The sequence below is a fragment of the Patagioenas fasciata genome, chromosome 1 (genome assembly GCF_037038585.1).
Source record: "Patagioenas fasciata isolate bPatFas1 chromosome 1, bPatFas1.hap1, whole genome shotgun sequence".
Classification (NCBI taxonomy): Eukaryota; Metazoa; Chordata; class Aves; order Columbiformes; family Columbidae; genus Patagioenas; species Patagioenas fasciata.
The window spans coordinates 56,856,241-56,869,982 of record NC_092520.1 but is presented as its reverse complement, the minus strand read 5'-3'; the positions used below and the strand labels follow the sequence as shown (position 1 = coordinate 56,869,982).

Below are 13,742 nucleotides of genomic sequence, written 5' to 3'. Positions count from 1 at the left end.
GGTGGGAATTGACTGATGACTTCGCATGTGAGCAAGAAAGGAAAAAAGTAAAGAGCCTTCAGCTCCCTTACGGCTTGCCTGAACTGATAATAGCATGCTGATAACATTGATTTGATCGAAGTAGGTTTATATAACACATCAGGCTTTTTCCATAGCAGCAGTGGTTTAAGAATTTTCCCCTCATGTCCTGAGTTTTTTATTTTGAAGTTTTTTTTTGTTTGTTTTAAACACTCAAAAGCACATATAGGTCAAGCACAGAAATGTTTGCCAGTACGAACTCTGTGCTAAGCATTCTGGGAGAGTGCTTTCTTGCAGCAGATGAGGATTCTTTGTGGCTGGCAGCAGAAACTGCAGCAGTATTTTTGCAGTCTCCTTTCATCTTTGATTGTGTTCTGAGGATCTCTGAAATACAGGAGCTCTTTCCCTGACCCTGTGGAATATCTTTTCATCTCTGTTGCGGAGTATAGCACATGCTGAAAACCTCCTATCTTCTACAGTTGAGGTATCCTTTGCTTTTCATCACCCTCTGATTTTTGTCTTCTGCGGCTGGATTTTTGGCAGTGTTTGGCTTAAGCAAATAGGATTACATTTCAGTAGCTGATGGTTTCTAGTGGAGGAACATACTAAATGTCGGACGTAATGAAGACAGTACAAGGAAATATTTCTGTGAAGCACAGGAAAATTATTCGAGTCGAGCAAAGCAAGAAGACATTCTGCATATGCAAACAGGGCTGCTAGAAATGCAAAATTCAACAGATTTGGAATGGGTTGCACTACAAGTGTGATTCTGTTTAAAGGCATTCGTACAGTTTTTGAGAGAAACTGTGGTTATATTTGCAAACAGCAAGGAGAAAACAATGCCCTTGAATACACAGCATTCAGCGTGCCAGATGAAGATTCAGGAATATTGATTCATTCATCCCTGGTAAATACAAACTTGTTTCATTAATCATTTTATCTGCTAATTGAAAGCTAAACTAAACTCAGGATACTGTGTTTATTTAACATCTACTATGTACATACATGAATATGCCTTGTGCTGATATGGTAGGGTGTTAGTGCATGTATGTGACATGTAATACACGTGTGCATGCAGCTGTAATGGAAAAGCTTAGGATTCATATTCATTACATCATTTAGATTCACTTTGATAGCTCTGAAGAATTTGCACTTCATAAACTGGATTGTTATAGAAGATTTTCTGCTGTTAGGTCTTTCTAAACATACTCTTGGAATGTATTTGGCACTTCAATGGAAGAACAACAGATGATTGCGTTATTTGGAAAAACTAAGGAATGCATTGTTGGGAAAACAGTAACCCAGGATTTAATTTTTTTTTTTTTCACATGGATTTGAGTACACTTTTTCTCAGAAATGATTCTATTTCTGTTTAACTTACTGAAAGGGGTACAGGAGCATTCTAGAAGAAAGAAAAGGTTGAAGGGAGTAATAACTGTTTTCTGAACCTGCTTTAATCTTCAGGGCTTTTTTTAGGTGTTGGCTGCTGCAAATAAAACGGGCTTTAAAGTGGGACTGTCTTCTTTGTACCCCCCAGGTTAATGACGTATTTGTGCGTCAGATGTATTGCATTTAGGCTTGAGGGGGTGGAATTGCAATAGCTAATGTGCACTACTTGCTTCAGAATTGGTTTAGTTAAGGATTTAAGTATATATTTGAAATAATTCGGGGTTACTTGTTAAGTGCTTTGTCACTGGATAGAGAGTTGGAATAAGAGGGGTGTGGTACATTGAAATAACTGGACAGATTTTGACAAGCTTGTAGTGCCTGCTGGCGTCCCACGCTGTGCAATTGCAGTTATGGAAAGCCTTTAGAAATTTCACAAAGCTTTGTTGTCTTTATGCTGCTCAAGTCCTTTATTGCTGAACTCAAATATGAGAAAAAAAAGGGGTGTGTGCATGTATGTACCTGTATGTATAAATATATATACACGTGTGCATGCACACACTCACACATACATTTATCTACATGGATACACACACAAAAGCTTCCAGGGAAGAATACAGAATAATCCAAACTGTCTTCAGATGCTTTAGATAACTTAGAGTATGTATATTACCCCTTATGATAGTATTGCATTTTATAAATTCTTAGTATGGTTTGATATTAAAAATAAAATGGCTTCCTCTAGGTATTAGAAGCCTTTTTACACTGTTGGCCGTTTTTAAGTTAGCCTCATACAGATGGTTATTAGACATTTCTTAAACTCTGTACAGTGAACACTTTCAATAACTTTTGCACTTTGTTGAATTTAAGACCTAACACCTTTAGTGGACTTAAATTCTGTGTCAAGTTAGGTGAGGGAATGAAGAAATGCCTTTTTTATGTAATATGAATGATTATAACTTGGAGGTTGCAGTGAACATTTTCTGTATTTTTTTTTTTTTCATTCCTTGTTTAATATGGTGTTGTTCCATCAATAATTTCTCTTTAACCCTACATAATTGGTTTGCAAACTGGCAAGATCAAGCACAAAATATACTTAGTGTCCTGTTTATAACCAAAGTTCCAAAAGTTCCACATCTATCACTTAGTTGTGGTGTATTTTTGGTGGTGCTGGTGTTTGTGATGGTGGGATTTGGTTTGTTTGTTTGTTTTTCTTTTTTTGTTTGCTTGTTTTTGTCCATGCCCCCCCCCCCCCCCGCTCCATGCCGAAATTTCTAGATGATATTAAGTAATGATACTGGGGGTTTTTGGTTTAACTGGAAGTAGTGCATCAAGATAAGTTTCTTCCTAGGCTAAATACCTGAATGTCAGTATGGAAGAGTGGGTGGAATTGAGGGGTCACAATGACTTCCTGCTCATTGTACTGGACTGGTGTAGTCCATAAGAATGAAAGTCAGAATTTTACAGGGAAAAAAAAAAATGGGACTTCATTAAAAGGTCACGCTCTTGGTAATCACAGCTGTCACTGGCTGTCACTTTCTGAGATGTTGTCTGAGGCTGGGGAGCAGTTGCTACTGATTTACCCCTGAAGAGTGGGAAGACAGGGCAAGAGACTGAAGTCCTGGCAACAGTGACAAGTGTTTTTATGAAACTTGTCGAAGTATATACATAGGACTCTTCAATTACATAATTTATGTACTCTTCACTATGAAAGCTAATTTGGCCAGCTCATCCTCCTCTGAAGGGGTAGCTTTCAGGAGGAGAAATTACCTTCTCACTGAGAAGCTATGCTAGGAGGTGGAGACTGCAGGAGTCCTGTGCTGGAGGCCAAAAGAGAGTGGCAGTGTCACTTCCCCGTGTCTTCTTTTATTTTGGTGGTTGTCACAACAGGTGCAAGCATGGGTGTATGGATTCACCTATTTGTCTGTGCGGTAACACGTATGGGAGCTTGCAATTTCTTATCTCTGCCTTTTTGGCCGGATCTGCTGTCTGGTTTGTTTAGCTGTTTTGGATCAAATATCTCCTGATATAGACCTGCTATCAGAACACAAGTGAATTTTAGGGAATTCTTTAATTTAAGACGCCATTGATTCTCTTGCAAAGACAGTGTTGAAAATCTGTGAAAATTGCCTGCAAACAGAGAACGCTTGGGAAGTTGTTCTCCTTGAAGGAAAAATCTCCTGTTCTGTAAAGAAATAAGGAGGTGGAAGTAGTTGATTTAGCACACATTTTTCTTATTTAACCTGTAATCCGAAGGCCAGGAGGTTATGTCTAAAGTCTTATTAAATCTAATTAAAGCTTTATCTTAAGCAGGTCTGCTCTTTTGCACAAAAGAAATGAAGATAAAATGAAGCCTGGGTGAGAATGTCTTCTCAAAAGTACAGTTTATTTCTGTCCATCTGATGTCATTCAAACTTGCAATGAAAATTATATTTCTTATCTTTGGGATAGGAACATTTCTAGCCCATCATATATGGTTTATCTTGCTAGAACATAGGGTCTCTTAAGGTCTTTAGATCCACATGAGTAAAAATCAGTATATTAGTAAAAGATCATAAATTTAGTTTGGGATGCTCTTAACATTTGCATCAAAATTAATGAAAATGTTGGGTTTTTTTTTCCCACATGTCCACACAGGACATGTTTATTTACTGCAGATAGTAAGAAAGCATTTCAGTTTGGTAAGTTTTTTAGTAAGTTGAAGGATACAGTTTTGAAATATTAGCTTGTTTGCTTGATCTATGTTACTTAGTTTGTTCTAATTTTCATTTTTTTCTTTATCCATTCTCAGCATGATATTACATGTTATGTCTACCGTGTTACAGTATCTTAGAGTTAGGAAGGCTTTTTTATGGCCTTTTTATACTCAAATTCCATTTCATCAGTAATAATTGTATAATCAGTTCCTAAGAGTGAAGTGTTACAGTACAGTTAGGGCCTAAACAGCTGTTTCAGATGGTAGGCAAAGATGGAAAATGAGCAAAGGAGAATGATGTGGTGACAGTAAAACTAACGAGATGTTAAAAGTTTGGGTTTGGTAATAAGTTAGTTGAAGTATTCAGTGAAGGAAGAGGTGAGGTGAGTATACTAGCAAAGCCGACAGAGGAGCTAGACACTTCTGAAGTGAGACAGACTGGGCTGAAGGATGTTAACTCTTTTTTTCCTTTGTATTTGTTTGAAAATTGTAGAATGCAACATGCTTTTTTTCCCATGCTTGAGCTGTTTTTGCTTAGTTTGCTTCTAATGGCCTGTTCAACACTGCTATTTCTCTCATTAAACATCATAACCTTGTAGTTTGGTAAAGCTACTTCAGGTAGTTCAGTAGCTGTAGCATGTGCAAGATTTGGCCTGATAATTTTAAGTAGTCTTTTAATAAGTCTGATGTGGAAAATATCTTTAATTTGAATAACTGTTACTTAATTTGTGCTTACACAATTTACACAAACACAGTGCATGTTGCAGTAGTGTATGTCCAGCTCTTAATAGGATAGATTTAGGTATTTGCTGGAAACAGAACCACCAGCCTTATATTTTTTAATTACAGTTTCTTAGTCCATGTAACCTGTTGGGTTGACACCAACACCACCATAAGGTGTTACTGAGTTTTTTGTGTGACGGTTCTTTCTGTGATGCTCATGAGTCATTTGGTTTATTAATAACCTGTGACATCTTTAAGATATACCAGAGTCTGTGCATGTGGGAAGATTAATTAATGACAGCAGTGAGCTATGTCATCCTGGAAATAACTCCACAGTAGACATTCAAGTTGCAAATATTTTGATTTCAGAGTAATTTTAAATTATATGTGTATGGTTTTTACAAAAGGCTGTTTTCTCGTTTTAACATGTGATGTGTTCAAAGGAAACCTGAAAACATTAATTTATTAAAAAGCCTTCTATTAAGGCCCATCCTTGGTGTCTGAATTAACAAATTAATATCAACATGCTTATTTAAGGTAGAAAAGTTCAATAGAAGTAAAGAAGAAATAAATAAAGGAGAAAGTTCTAAGGAAGTCATTCTGCTGAGTAAGTGGAAGTTGTTTTTTTTAATGGACCTAAACAGCTTATGCAGCAGTTCTCTAACGGTGTGCAGATAATTTGTATGGCTTAGTCTATTATTTCACTCTCATAACTCGCTTCAACTTGTAACTGTATTACAAGTGGCTTTTATTCATCAGCAACTGGAGCAGTAGATCTCAGTAGGCTTCTTAATAAGGAAGAAACAGACATGTTTGAGTACAGCACGTAACTGTTGCATAGTTTTTCATGGGTGACTTGCATGAGGGCACTTCTTTTATCTCCTCTCATCTTACTGCTTTGGATGGATAAAAACCTGGTGTTTTATATGCTGGCTTGTAGTTTTGGATAAATCTCCTGATAGTTTTTGTGAACTTTTTTTGTTTTGACCTTTTAGACTCCTTTGGGAAGAATGCTTGAATGTCCATCTGTGGTATCTCCACCATCTCAGCACGCAAAATTGCAGCACACATTCACCAAACGTGTAGTTCCTGCAGCAAATATACTTCTTTGAAAGATGCACATGAGAGGAATACCAGACATAGGTTGGCAAACAGTGCACTGGCATGCAAAAGATAAGATGAAATATTGTATCTTCAGTAAAAATTCTTTAAGACTGAGGATAAAATCAGAGGATAGTTGGTAAACTCTATATGCATAAGCCATTCTTCATCCATTACAACATAGGTTGGACTAGTGCAGAAAGACACCTGACCCCAAAAATATGGCATTAGGTTGAATCCAGGTAGAAAACATGTTCCCTTTGAATGTAGCAGCAGGAGATCTAAGGGGAGCTGGATATCATGCTTTGAAAACAAGGAAGATATCGGGTGTTTAAAAAAAAAAAGGAAAACCGAAAAACAAACCACCAAACAGGCAACTTGAAAACCTTATATGATCTTGCGGAATGAGAGGACAACTACAATGGTGGAGAAGTTGTGTGGATGGTGCTTTCAAGACTAGAGTCTAGACTTAGTGAACACACAGAAAGGAGTTGACTTCTCTGCTCTTTCTTCCTGATTACTACTTCCTTCCACCTGCTTTAGGAACAGCCTGAAATGCTCATTTGAATAATCTATAGATGCAGGTGTCCTATTCTGTTGTGGAACTAAATGCAATTAAAATAAAGCTGGGAGACAACTGCTAACTCTTGCAGTGTTATTGTTTCTGAGAACTTTAGAGTGTGACGTCCAAGACAGGTGTTTGCATCTGAGTTTAGGAGCAAACCAAGATGCACTCTCACTTCAGCCCAAGGCCAGAGGTGAATTAACAATCTCCTCAAGGAGCAAATCACTCCTAGAAAAAATCTTTTTAGGTTGATGTTACACAGTGGGAAGACCCCTACCTCAAGTTTACTTGACAAAAAAAATCAGTTTGAGAGATCTTGGGGTTTTGTCTCACTTTTTGTCTTTTGTTTGGTGTCAGTGCTGCCCTCTTAGGTTTGATAATGAAGGTACTGTCCGGGTAGGGAAAAAAGCCATCTTTAGTCCAATACTGTTCTCAGAGTCAGTCTGTTTGTATATGTCTTGTCTATAAGGATGTATGTCAGAACAATAGTTAAATCCTTTAGCAGAAGTGCAGTTTTAATGTTGGAGTCTTCTACCCTGACTAAATTCTACTGATCTCTTTCTTTTCCTTCCTGACCATAAGGAAGTCAGATTTTCCTTGAAAACAGAAGGACATATACTAAGATGGTATGAAATGAATCAGTCACCAGTGAGTTAAACAAGTGCACCTTAAGTTGATAAATCATAGGTAACAGTATGGAAAAGTGTACCTTGGACAAGGCTTAAGTTAATCTATATTTGCTTAGCTCTGCTGTGATTTTAAACTTATTTTAGTTTGTATTTGTCACAGAGTATCCAAACTAAGGTACTTTATCTTCTCTGACAGGCAGTAATGTCTAGCTGAGAGCTATTTATGAATATGCTATGTTGGTGTTAACAACTTTAGTAAAATTCTTATTCTATGAAATAAAGAGCTTTTCAAAAGTGCATAGTACAGAAACATTATGGACCAAATCAAGGCACTGACTGGGTGAGTCCTTTATGCTACCAGTAAAACAGGCAGCTCAGTTTTCTATTACAGTTTCTTGAGCAGTAATACTGACCTATACATTGGTGTTGCCTTTTTTCATCATGCAACCTACTCATGATAGAGACTTCTTCCATGTAGTACATTGGCATCTTTGTCCTGTCCAGGCTACTTGAATCTCTCCCTAACAATAATGTTTTGAGAATAACTTTAAGTCCAATGCAAAACTTGAGATTTGTATGATTCATTTTGATATAAAGAGATGGCTTTCTAAAGAGGCATTGTGATTCTACCTATTTGACACAGGGCTGAATTCCTGTTTTACCAAGGAAAGTCAGTGAAATGGGAATATTTTAGTTATAATGTTGATAACATGAAAAGTTAGGTAATATGTAGCACACCCCTATCTGTGTCTTCCTTCTTCCTCGTGATTTTCTTGCTAGATAATGTACTCCCTATTGGTGGAACTGCACGTTACGTGGTTACAGTATTTGCCATAGGAGGAATGAGTCTTCCTAACTGCCTTGGGACTTCTGTTTCATCTAAGCATGGTGTGTATGGCAGGGAGTCACCAGGTGAGTTGCATGGCATATTCCATCTGCTGTCAGGTGGCTGAGCCTTTCTCTTGAACTTGTGAATGTATTTCTCCAGGGCAAGTCCGTATCTGTTGATCACTTAAAAAACTTGGCAGTATTAACATATGTATAGTTGCAACACTGAATCTTCCACTGATGTGTGAGATGTTAGGCTTTTAATACAGCTGTACGGCAGGCTGCCAAGTGAGGGAGGGCAGTGCTAGAACATCTTTTACTATACAAACAAGAAAAAGAAGTATTGGCTTTTAATGGTGCTTGTCATTCAGCTAAAGTGGGTCCATATTTTCACATGAGCTACTGCCTTAAAAACCCAACCCAAAACTAACCAATACAAAAAACCCCAACAAACTCAATACCTCCAACAAAACAAAGCATCAAAACTCTTCCAGTTGTCTGCCCTCGGTTTTGAAAGTTATTTGTTAAGAGATGCTGTGAGTTGCCAAGGAATCGAAAGAGCCACAAAGGAGAACAGGTGTAAGGTTTTAGTAAATGATCTTGTCAAATCCTTCTGTTTTCACATATACAGGACATGCAAACCTACAGCAAGACTATTCCTCCCCCCCAACTCTTTCCCCAGTTGCTACAGGTTAAGCAGCAGTTCTTTCCTTAGAACAGCTAACAGAGACAAGTTTGGCTGTAATTATAGCTGGTAGATTTAGTGAATGCTGGTATTTGCTACTCAACAGGGTTTAGTGATCTTGATGTACATAGTAAGTAGGACTTGGAGCAAAATAAGTGCCATTAAATCAAACTACTCAGTTTTTAGCCTGTGGCTTCATTGAGGCTGGGTAGTCATCCTTTCTTCCATTGAAGTTGAGGGAATTCTTATATGATGCCTGTCCCCTTGCTTTCTCTCACTCTTCATTATGTGGTATTGCGCATTAGGAAAGCAAGCTCTTGAACTGAAAAGTGATTTGGAGGAATAAGAGGGTATGTGGGGAACTTGTCTTTTGGGCAACAAATTTGCTGGGTGAATCACTGAGGTATGCTGGGAATACTGAGAACTTTTTTACCTATGTAGTTTTGTAATTGCATAGGTTATTCCTTAAGGGTGTATGATGCAAGAGGAGAGCCAACTATTTGGCTATTGGAAGTAATGTTAAAAGTACTGCTGTTAAAAGTACTGTGGGAATTCCTTCAAGCTACTGTGTAGATAGATTATTATAGAAACAATGGATTTCATCTGAGTTATTTTGTAGATAGGTCTTTGCAGGAAATTACTACCTAAATAATTTTGGGAGTGATGTTGAAAATTCAGTCAAATAACTTTTGTACAGTGACATCCTTTTCGTATGTGCATTATTTTCCTGGATTCTCTGTTGATCCTTATTCATGTAGCTGGCTGATACAACAAATTGAGTAGTACCTTTCTCTTTTTTCAAATTATAGTTAAATGGTTTAACACTACAGATCATGTAGATGAATTTTTGGCATATCTTAAGTTCTGGTTTTCATCTTTCACTTTGTGAATCATAATAATAATATTGGTAAATTTTTTAATATATCTCTCTAATACAGTAACTTACCTCTTTTAGCCATGTGGTGCCTGGGTAAGTGGTATCTCATGGGTTGTTGTTGCCTTCCCCCCTCCCCCACCGCCAGGTGTTGGGTTTTGTTTTTGGGTTTTTTTTGTGAATTAAATTATTGAGATATTTACTAAGTCCTCAGAAGGAAATAAATGTTCTAAATACACATCAATTTAGCAATTAAGGTCTATTTCATGAAGGATATAGCTCTGGAGATACTGCTTCACACTTTTGTTGTTGTCAATAAAAGAACCTTCTCTAATGGCATATGCATGTTGATGAAATACGAGCTAGAAATTACATTAACCATTCAGTAGGAAAAAATACCTTCTGTATCTTTAAACTGATGTTGCAAAAATCTTGGCTTGTTGGCTTTCTTTTTGTCCCTCACCATGTTTTGAGAAGAATAAGGAGAATGATGGGGAAAGAAAATCACATTTATATTGAACTAAAGTAATCCAGATGCATTCAAGAGAAATACCTGACCAGGATAAAGCAGTGTTGCGGTTTAAAAGTATAATTCTTTGCTAAATTAACCAAAAGAAGTACCATTTAGAGTGTATTTTATTTTAAAGTCTTTATTTTGAGTGTTTGCAAGTGCCCTGTGCATAATAAGGTTGTGCTTTTCTAGTTGCACTTAAGTATAATTGCAGCCCATTTCAATGAAACAAATTCCTGTTTGGCAGCTGCATCCTCAAGTAATGGTATAATTTAGTCTAAGCTGTTTTGTACTTCCGTTTTCTGAAAACAAAAGGGGCTGGTGCTAAATAAAAGTGTAACTAAATGTTCTTGAACTATTGTCTACCTTGTTTAACACAGGAAGATCTGTTTTTGTATATTTGACTATACTGCTAGTTTCCGTCTAAACTCTTAAAGAAGCCTTATGAAGTATTATTTTCTAGAGTTCAGCATCTAGATATTAGAGAGACTGCTTAGAAAGTAAATGCATTGAACTTCCTGGAGAAAAAGACATAATAAATTATTATATTCTTGACTAATAATTAATTTTATTTTTTTCATCAAGTCATCAGAAGTAAATTTGCATTGTGGATGGGATGGACAAACACTTGGTCAAACTTAATTGCACGGTTGCGGTAAGCTGAATTAGGAATATCTTATGCAGGTGTGAGAGCAGAGAGAGGGGGAACAGCAAGGGATATGAGCTACTTATGTTAGGTCTGCAGGGTAAGAGATCTGTGCCTGAAGTTGTGCCTTCTTAAAAATACTAGCAATAAAGGAGGATATTTGTGCTTCTCTAGAAGTTGATCTGCTTTCTGCAGTTTAAGGTGACTTTCTCTTCTATTAGAGACTAGGTAAAAATTCATGTCAAGTTAAATTTAGGATGTCAGTTATATTGATGTGAGATAATTAACTGTCCAAAGAAGTGGAGCAGAGCTAAGAATTGAATGAAGGTGGTGGCTTAGTTTCCACAGCTGTCTGGTTGCTCTAGTGGGCCAGAGTCTAAAATAGGGATGTGCTTCTCCAGGGAGCTGAATTTTCTCTTGGATGTATTTTTGCTTGGTAAATACAGCCACTGAGGTTTGTGCACTTGGAGGTTGCAACTTGTTAGTGTTAAAAAGAAACAAAGGGAAAACCAAAACACCCTTTTCAAAACCCAGAGAAAAGAATTTAGCATACAATCACATGCTAAAACTAGTGCACGGAGGAGTTTGGTTAGTCAGACCTCCGAAATTACGAAAAATGTGAATTAGGTTGCACGCCGAATTGCTTTTCAGTACACTAAAGAATTGTGTAGAAATGATCCTGGTAAGAATTGCTGCCTGTTATTTTGCGAGTGTGTGTACGCTGAGCAGTGACTCTTAAGTAGCAGCATAGTAGGAGGCTAGATTGGATTATAAAAACAAAACTGAAGCGTGACTTGGGTTTATGCCACAGTTAAGGGCAGGAATGGAAGATAGTGTTGCTGGAGAGCTGAGGTTCTATCAAGTGACTTCAATCAAAATGTGTTAAGATTTGTTGCATTGTCTTCTTGGTGTGGTGGTTTTCTTTTTTTGGAGGGTTATCATAGAGTCATAAAATCGTTTCAGTTGGAAGAGACCCTCAGGATCCTAGAGTCCAACTGTGACCGAACTCTAGGACGGACTGATGGACATTTACAATGCTGGAGGGTTGTGAGGAGGGAGGAATGAGCTGAGAGCACCAAGAATGTCTAAGATGAATGAGCTACCTGGCTCAAGAGAGCATGGAGGCTGAGGGAGACTGGTAGCTTACTTGGAGGAGTTCAGTGCTTTAAAATTGAAGGTACAAAGACTTTTTTAAAATTTTATTTTTGAGTTCATATCTTTGTAGAGTATATAAGATTTTTACTGTGAAGACAATTTGATTTTTAAGGTAAAATTTTAATATGGACTTAGCACTAAGATTAAAAAAGAGCATCTGTACCCCCCCCCAGAAAAGAGCAACAGATTGGTTTGTGGCATTGGTCCTGGAGAACATACTTGGTTAGTGGCTGGTTGTTGATAGTACCTGAGTAAGTGATATTAATGTAGAAAAAAAGTAACACTTAAGGTTTTATGCTTCTAAAGAGGCCCAGTTGTAACAAAAATATTTTAAAATATTGAAGTCTTGATTTTAAAGTGCTGTAAAAGACTTGGGCTGTTTTACATGGTCATTTTAGAGAAGCACGTTCTCTTTTGTGTTTGACTCATAAGCTTGAGGCATTAAAAGGGATCCACCTTTTTTTTTTTTTTCCAGAATACAGCATGCTTAGGGGCTGGCCTTTGTCTGTCATGCATTCCCACCATGACAGATTTAGCAAACTGCAGCTGAGATGTTAGACTAGTTTGTACTTTTCTGCTGCTAGTGGAGGGGAAAGAGCTATTGTTTTCACTGGATCACTGGCATGTTGATTACTTTGATGCCAAAAAGCGTATGGTTTTGCTGCTACTTGTATTTTCAGTCAAAGAATGCAGGCAAGAACGAACAGAAATCCTAAGAAAGAGCCTGTTAGAGAGTCTTCGCAGAAGGGCAAGGATGCAGGTCCTTGTGAAGCAGAAGGGGAGAGTCCTGTGGTGGTGCTGGTAAGAATTATTTAAAGCAGCTGTCTCTTGCCTTTCATAATTCTAGTTCTGTCTGCCTGTGAAACGCTGCTTAATCTGACGCTAAGGAGAAGTTCCAGCATTCTTACTTGTAAAGAAGATGGGTTCAAGATCTATATTTTATTATTTTTGTGTTATCTGCATTTTAAATTTATTTTTGCTGTTCCAGTTTACCAAATCTTTGGTCTCTCCGAGTGTGACTTTGGAATTTGGTTTTCATATTAGCTGGTTTTCAGTGTATGTTCAGTCTAGAATAGTTGTACAGCTCTTTGAGCCTAACATGGAAACTACTTATGCTTTAAAATCCATTTGAGCACCTCTGTTTTTTTAACTGCTGAGCATATCTTTCAGTTAAAATATATTTAAACTCTCTAAAGGCTGTGCATGCAATGGTTAAATTTTACTTAAATTGTTCTAAGAACTGTCTAAATAATTCAGGCATACTTCTGTTAAAGGATCTATGTTTTCAGTGCCTTCAATGCGTATTATTTAGGATTTTAAAGTTTTAAAGTAGCTTCCAGTGAGGGAAAAGGGAATATTTTTGTATCTGGGGCAAGCAATCAAATAAGAGTTTTTTTCTTTATATCGCTACACACTTAGTTCTGTTGGAATTTTAACAGCACAGCAAGAGAACACAATAAGCAAGCTGTAATGAGTCCACAAACTCTCTCCAGCTAGGACAATAAACCTTTTCAAATAACAGAGGAGGACTGTTAAACTAATAAATTATATATCAGAGAGAAGTACTTTGATAGTTCTTACAAAAAAATCTCGATTTTACTTAGTAATATCTCATACTTAATTGCTGAATGAAAGGGTGATGGTAGTCTCGTTAATGGTCTCACTGTAGTTGAAGGTAGTGGGAGCTGTGATCCACAAATTATGGTCCCCCCCTTATTTGAGCTTCATGCTACGCATTTAAGAATTGAACGGAAAGATTTTGGCCATCTATATTTAGTAATACACTTCTGTAACTTTATGGGAATTGTTAGTGTATATAACTGAAAGCTTACATGTGTATTAGTAAGACAAATTTTCTTTTACACTGTTTTCTTTAGTTTCATTCTATTCAGAGCAGTTGTTAGTAAAACGTGTTCTTTTTTTGTA

The 13,742-nt window shown here is 37.1% G+C and overlaps 1 protein-coding gene across 12 annotated transcripts in view; it reads left to right on the top strand.

Moving 5' to 3' along the window:
• DOCK9 (dedicator of cytokinesis 9) overlaps positions 1 to 13,742 on the top strand; it is a 125,091-nt gene that overhangs the window by 16,970 nt on the left and 94,379 nt on the right. For 4 of the 12 annotated variants that reach the window (XM_071806935.1, XM_065829725.2, XM_065829724.2 and 1 more), the window contains exon 1: positions 339 to 925. The exons of 3 other annotated variants lie outside the window; for them this stretch is intronic. In XM_071806935.1, the coding sequence (XP_071663036.1) occupies positions 764 to 925 (162 nt within the window). In that variant the 5' untranslated portion in view covers positions 339 to 763. Of the gene's footprint in view, positions 1 to 334; positions 926 to 12,362; positions 12,618 to 13,742 lie in introns of those variants that run through there. 5 more of the 12 variants (XM_065829731.2, XM_071806979.1, XM_065829722.2 and 2 more) reach the window with 3 other exon arrangements.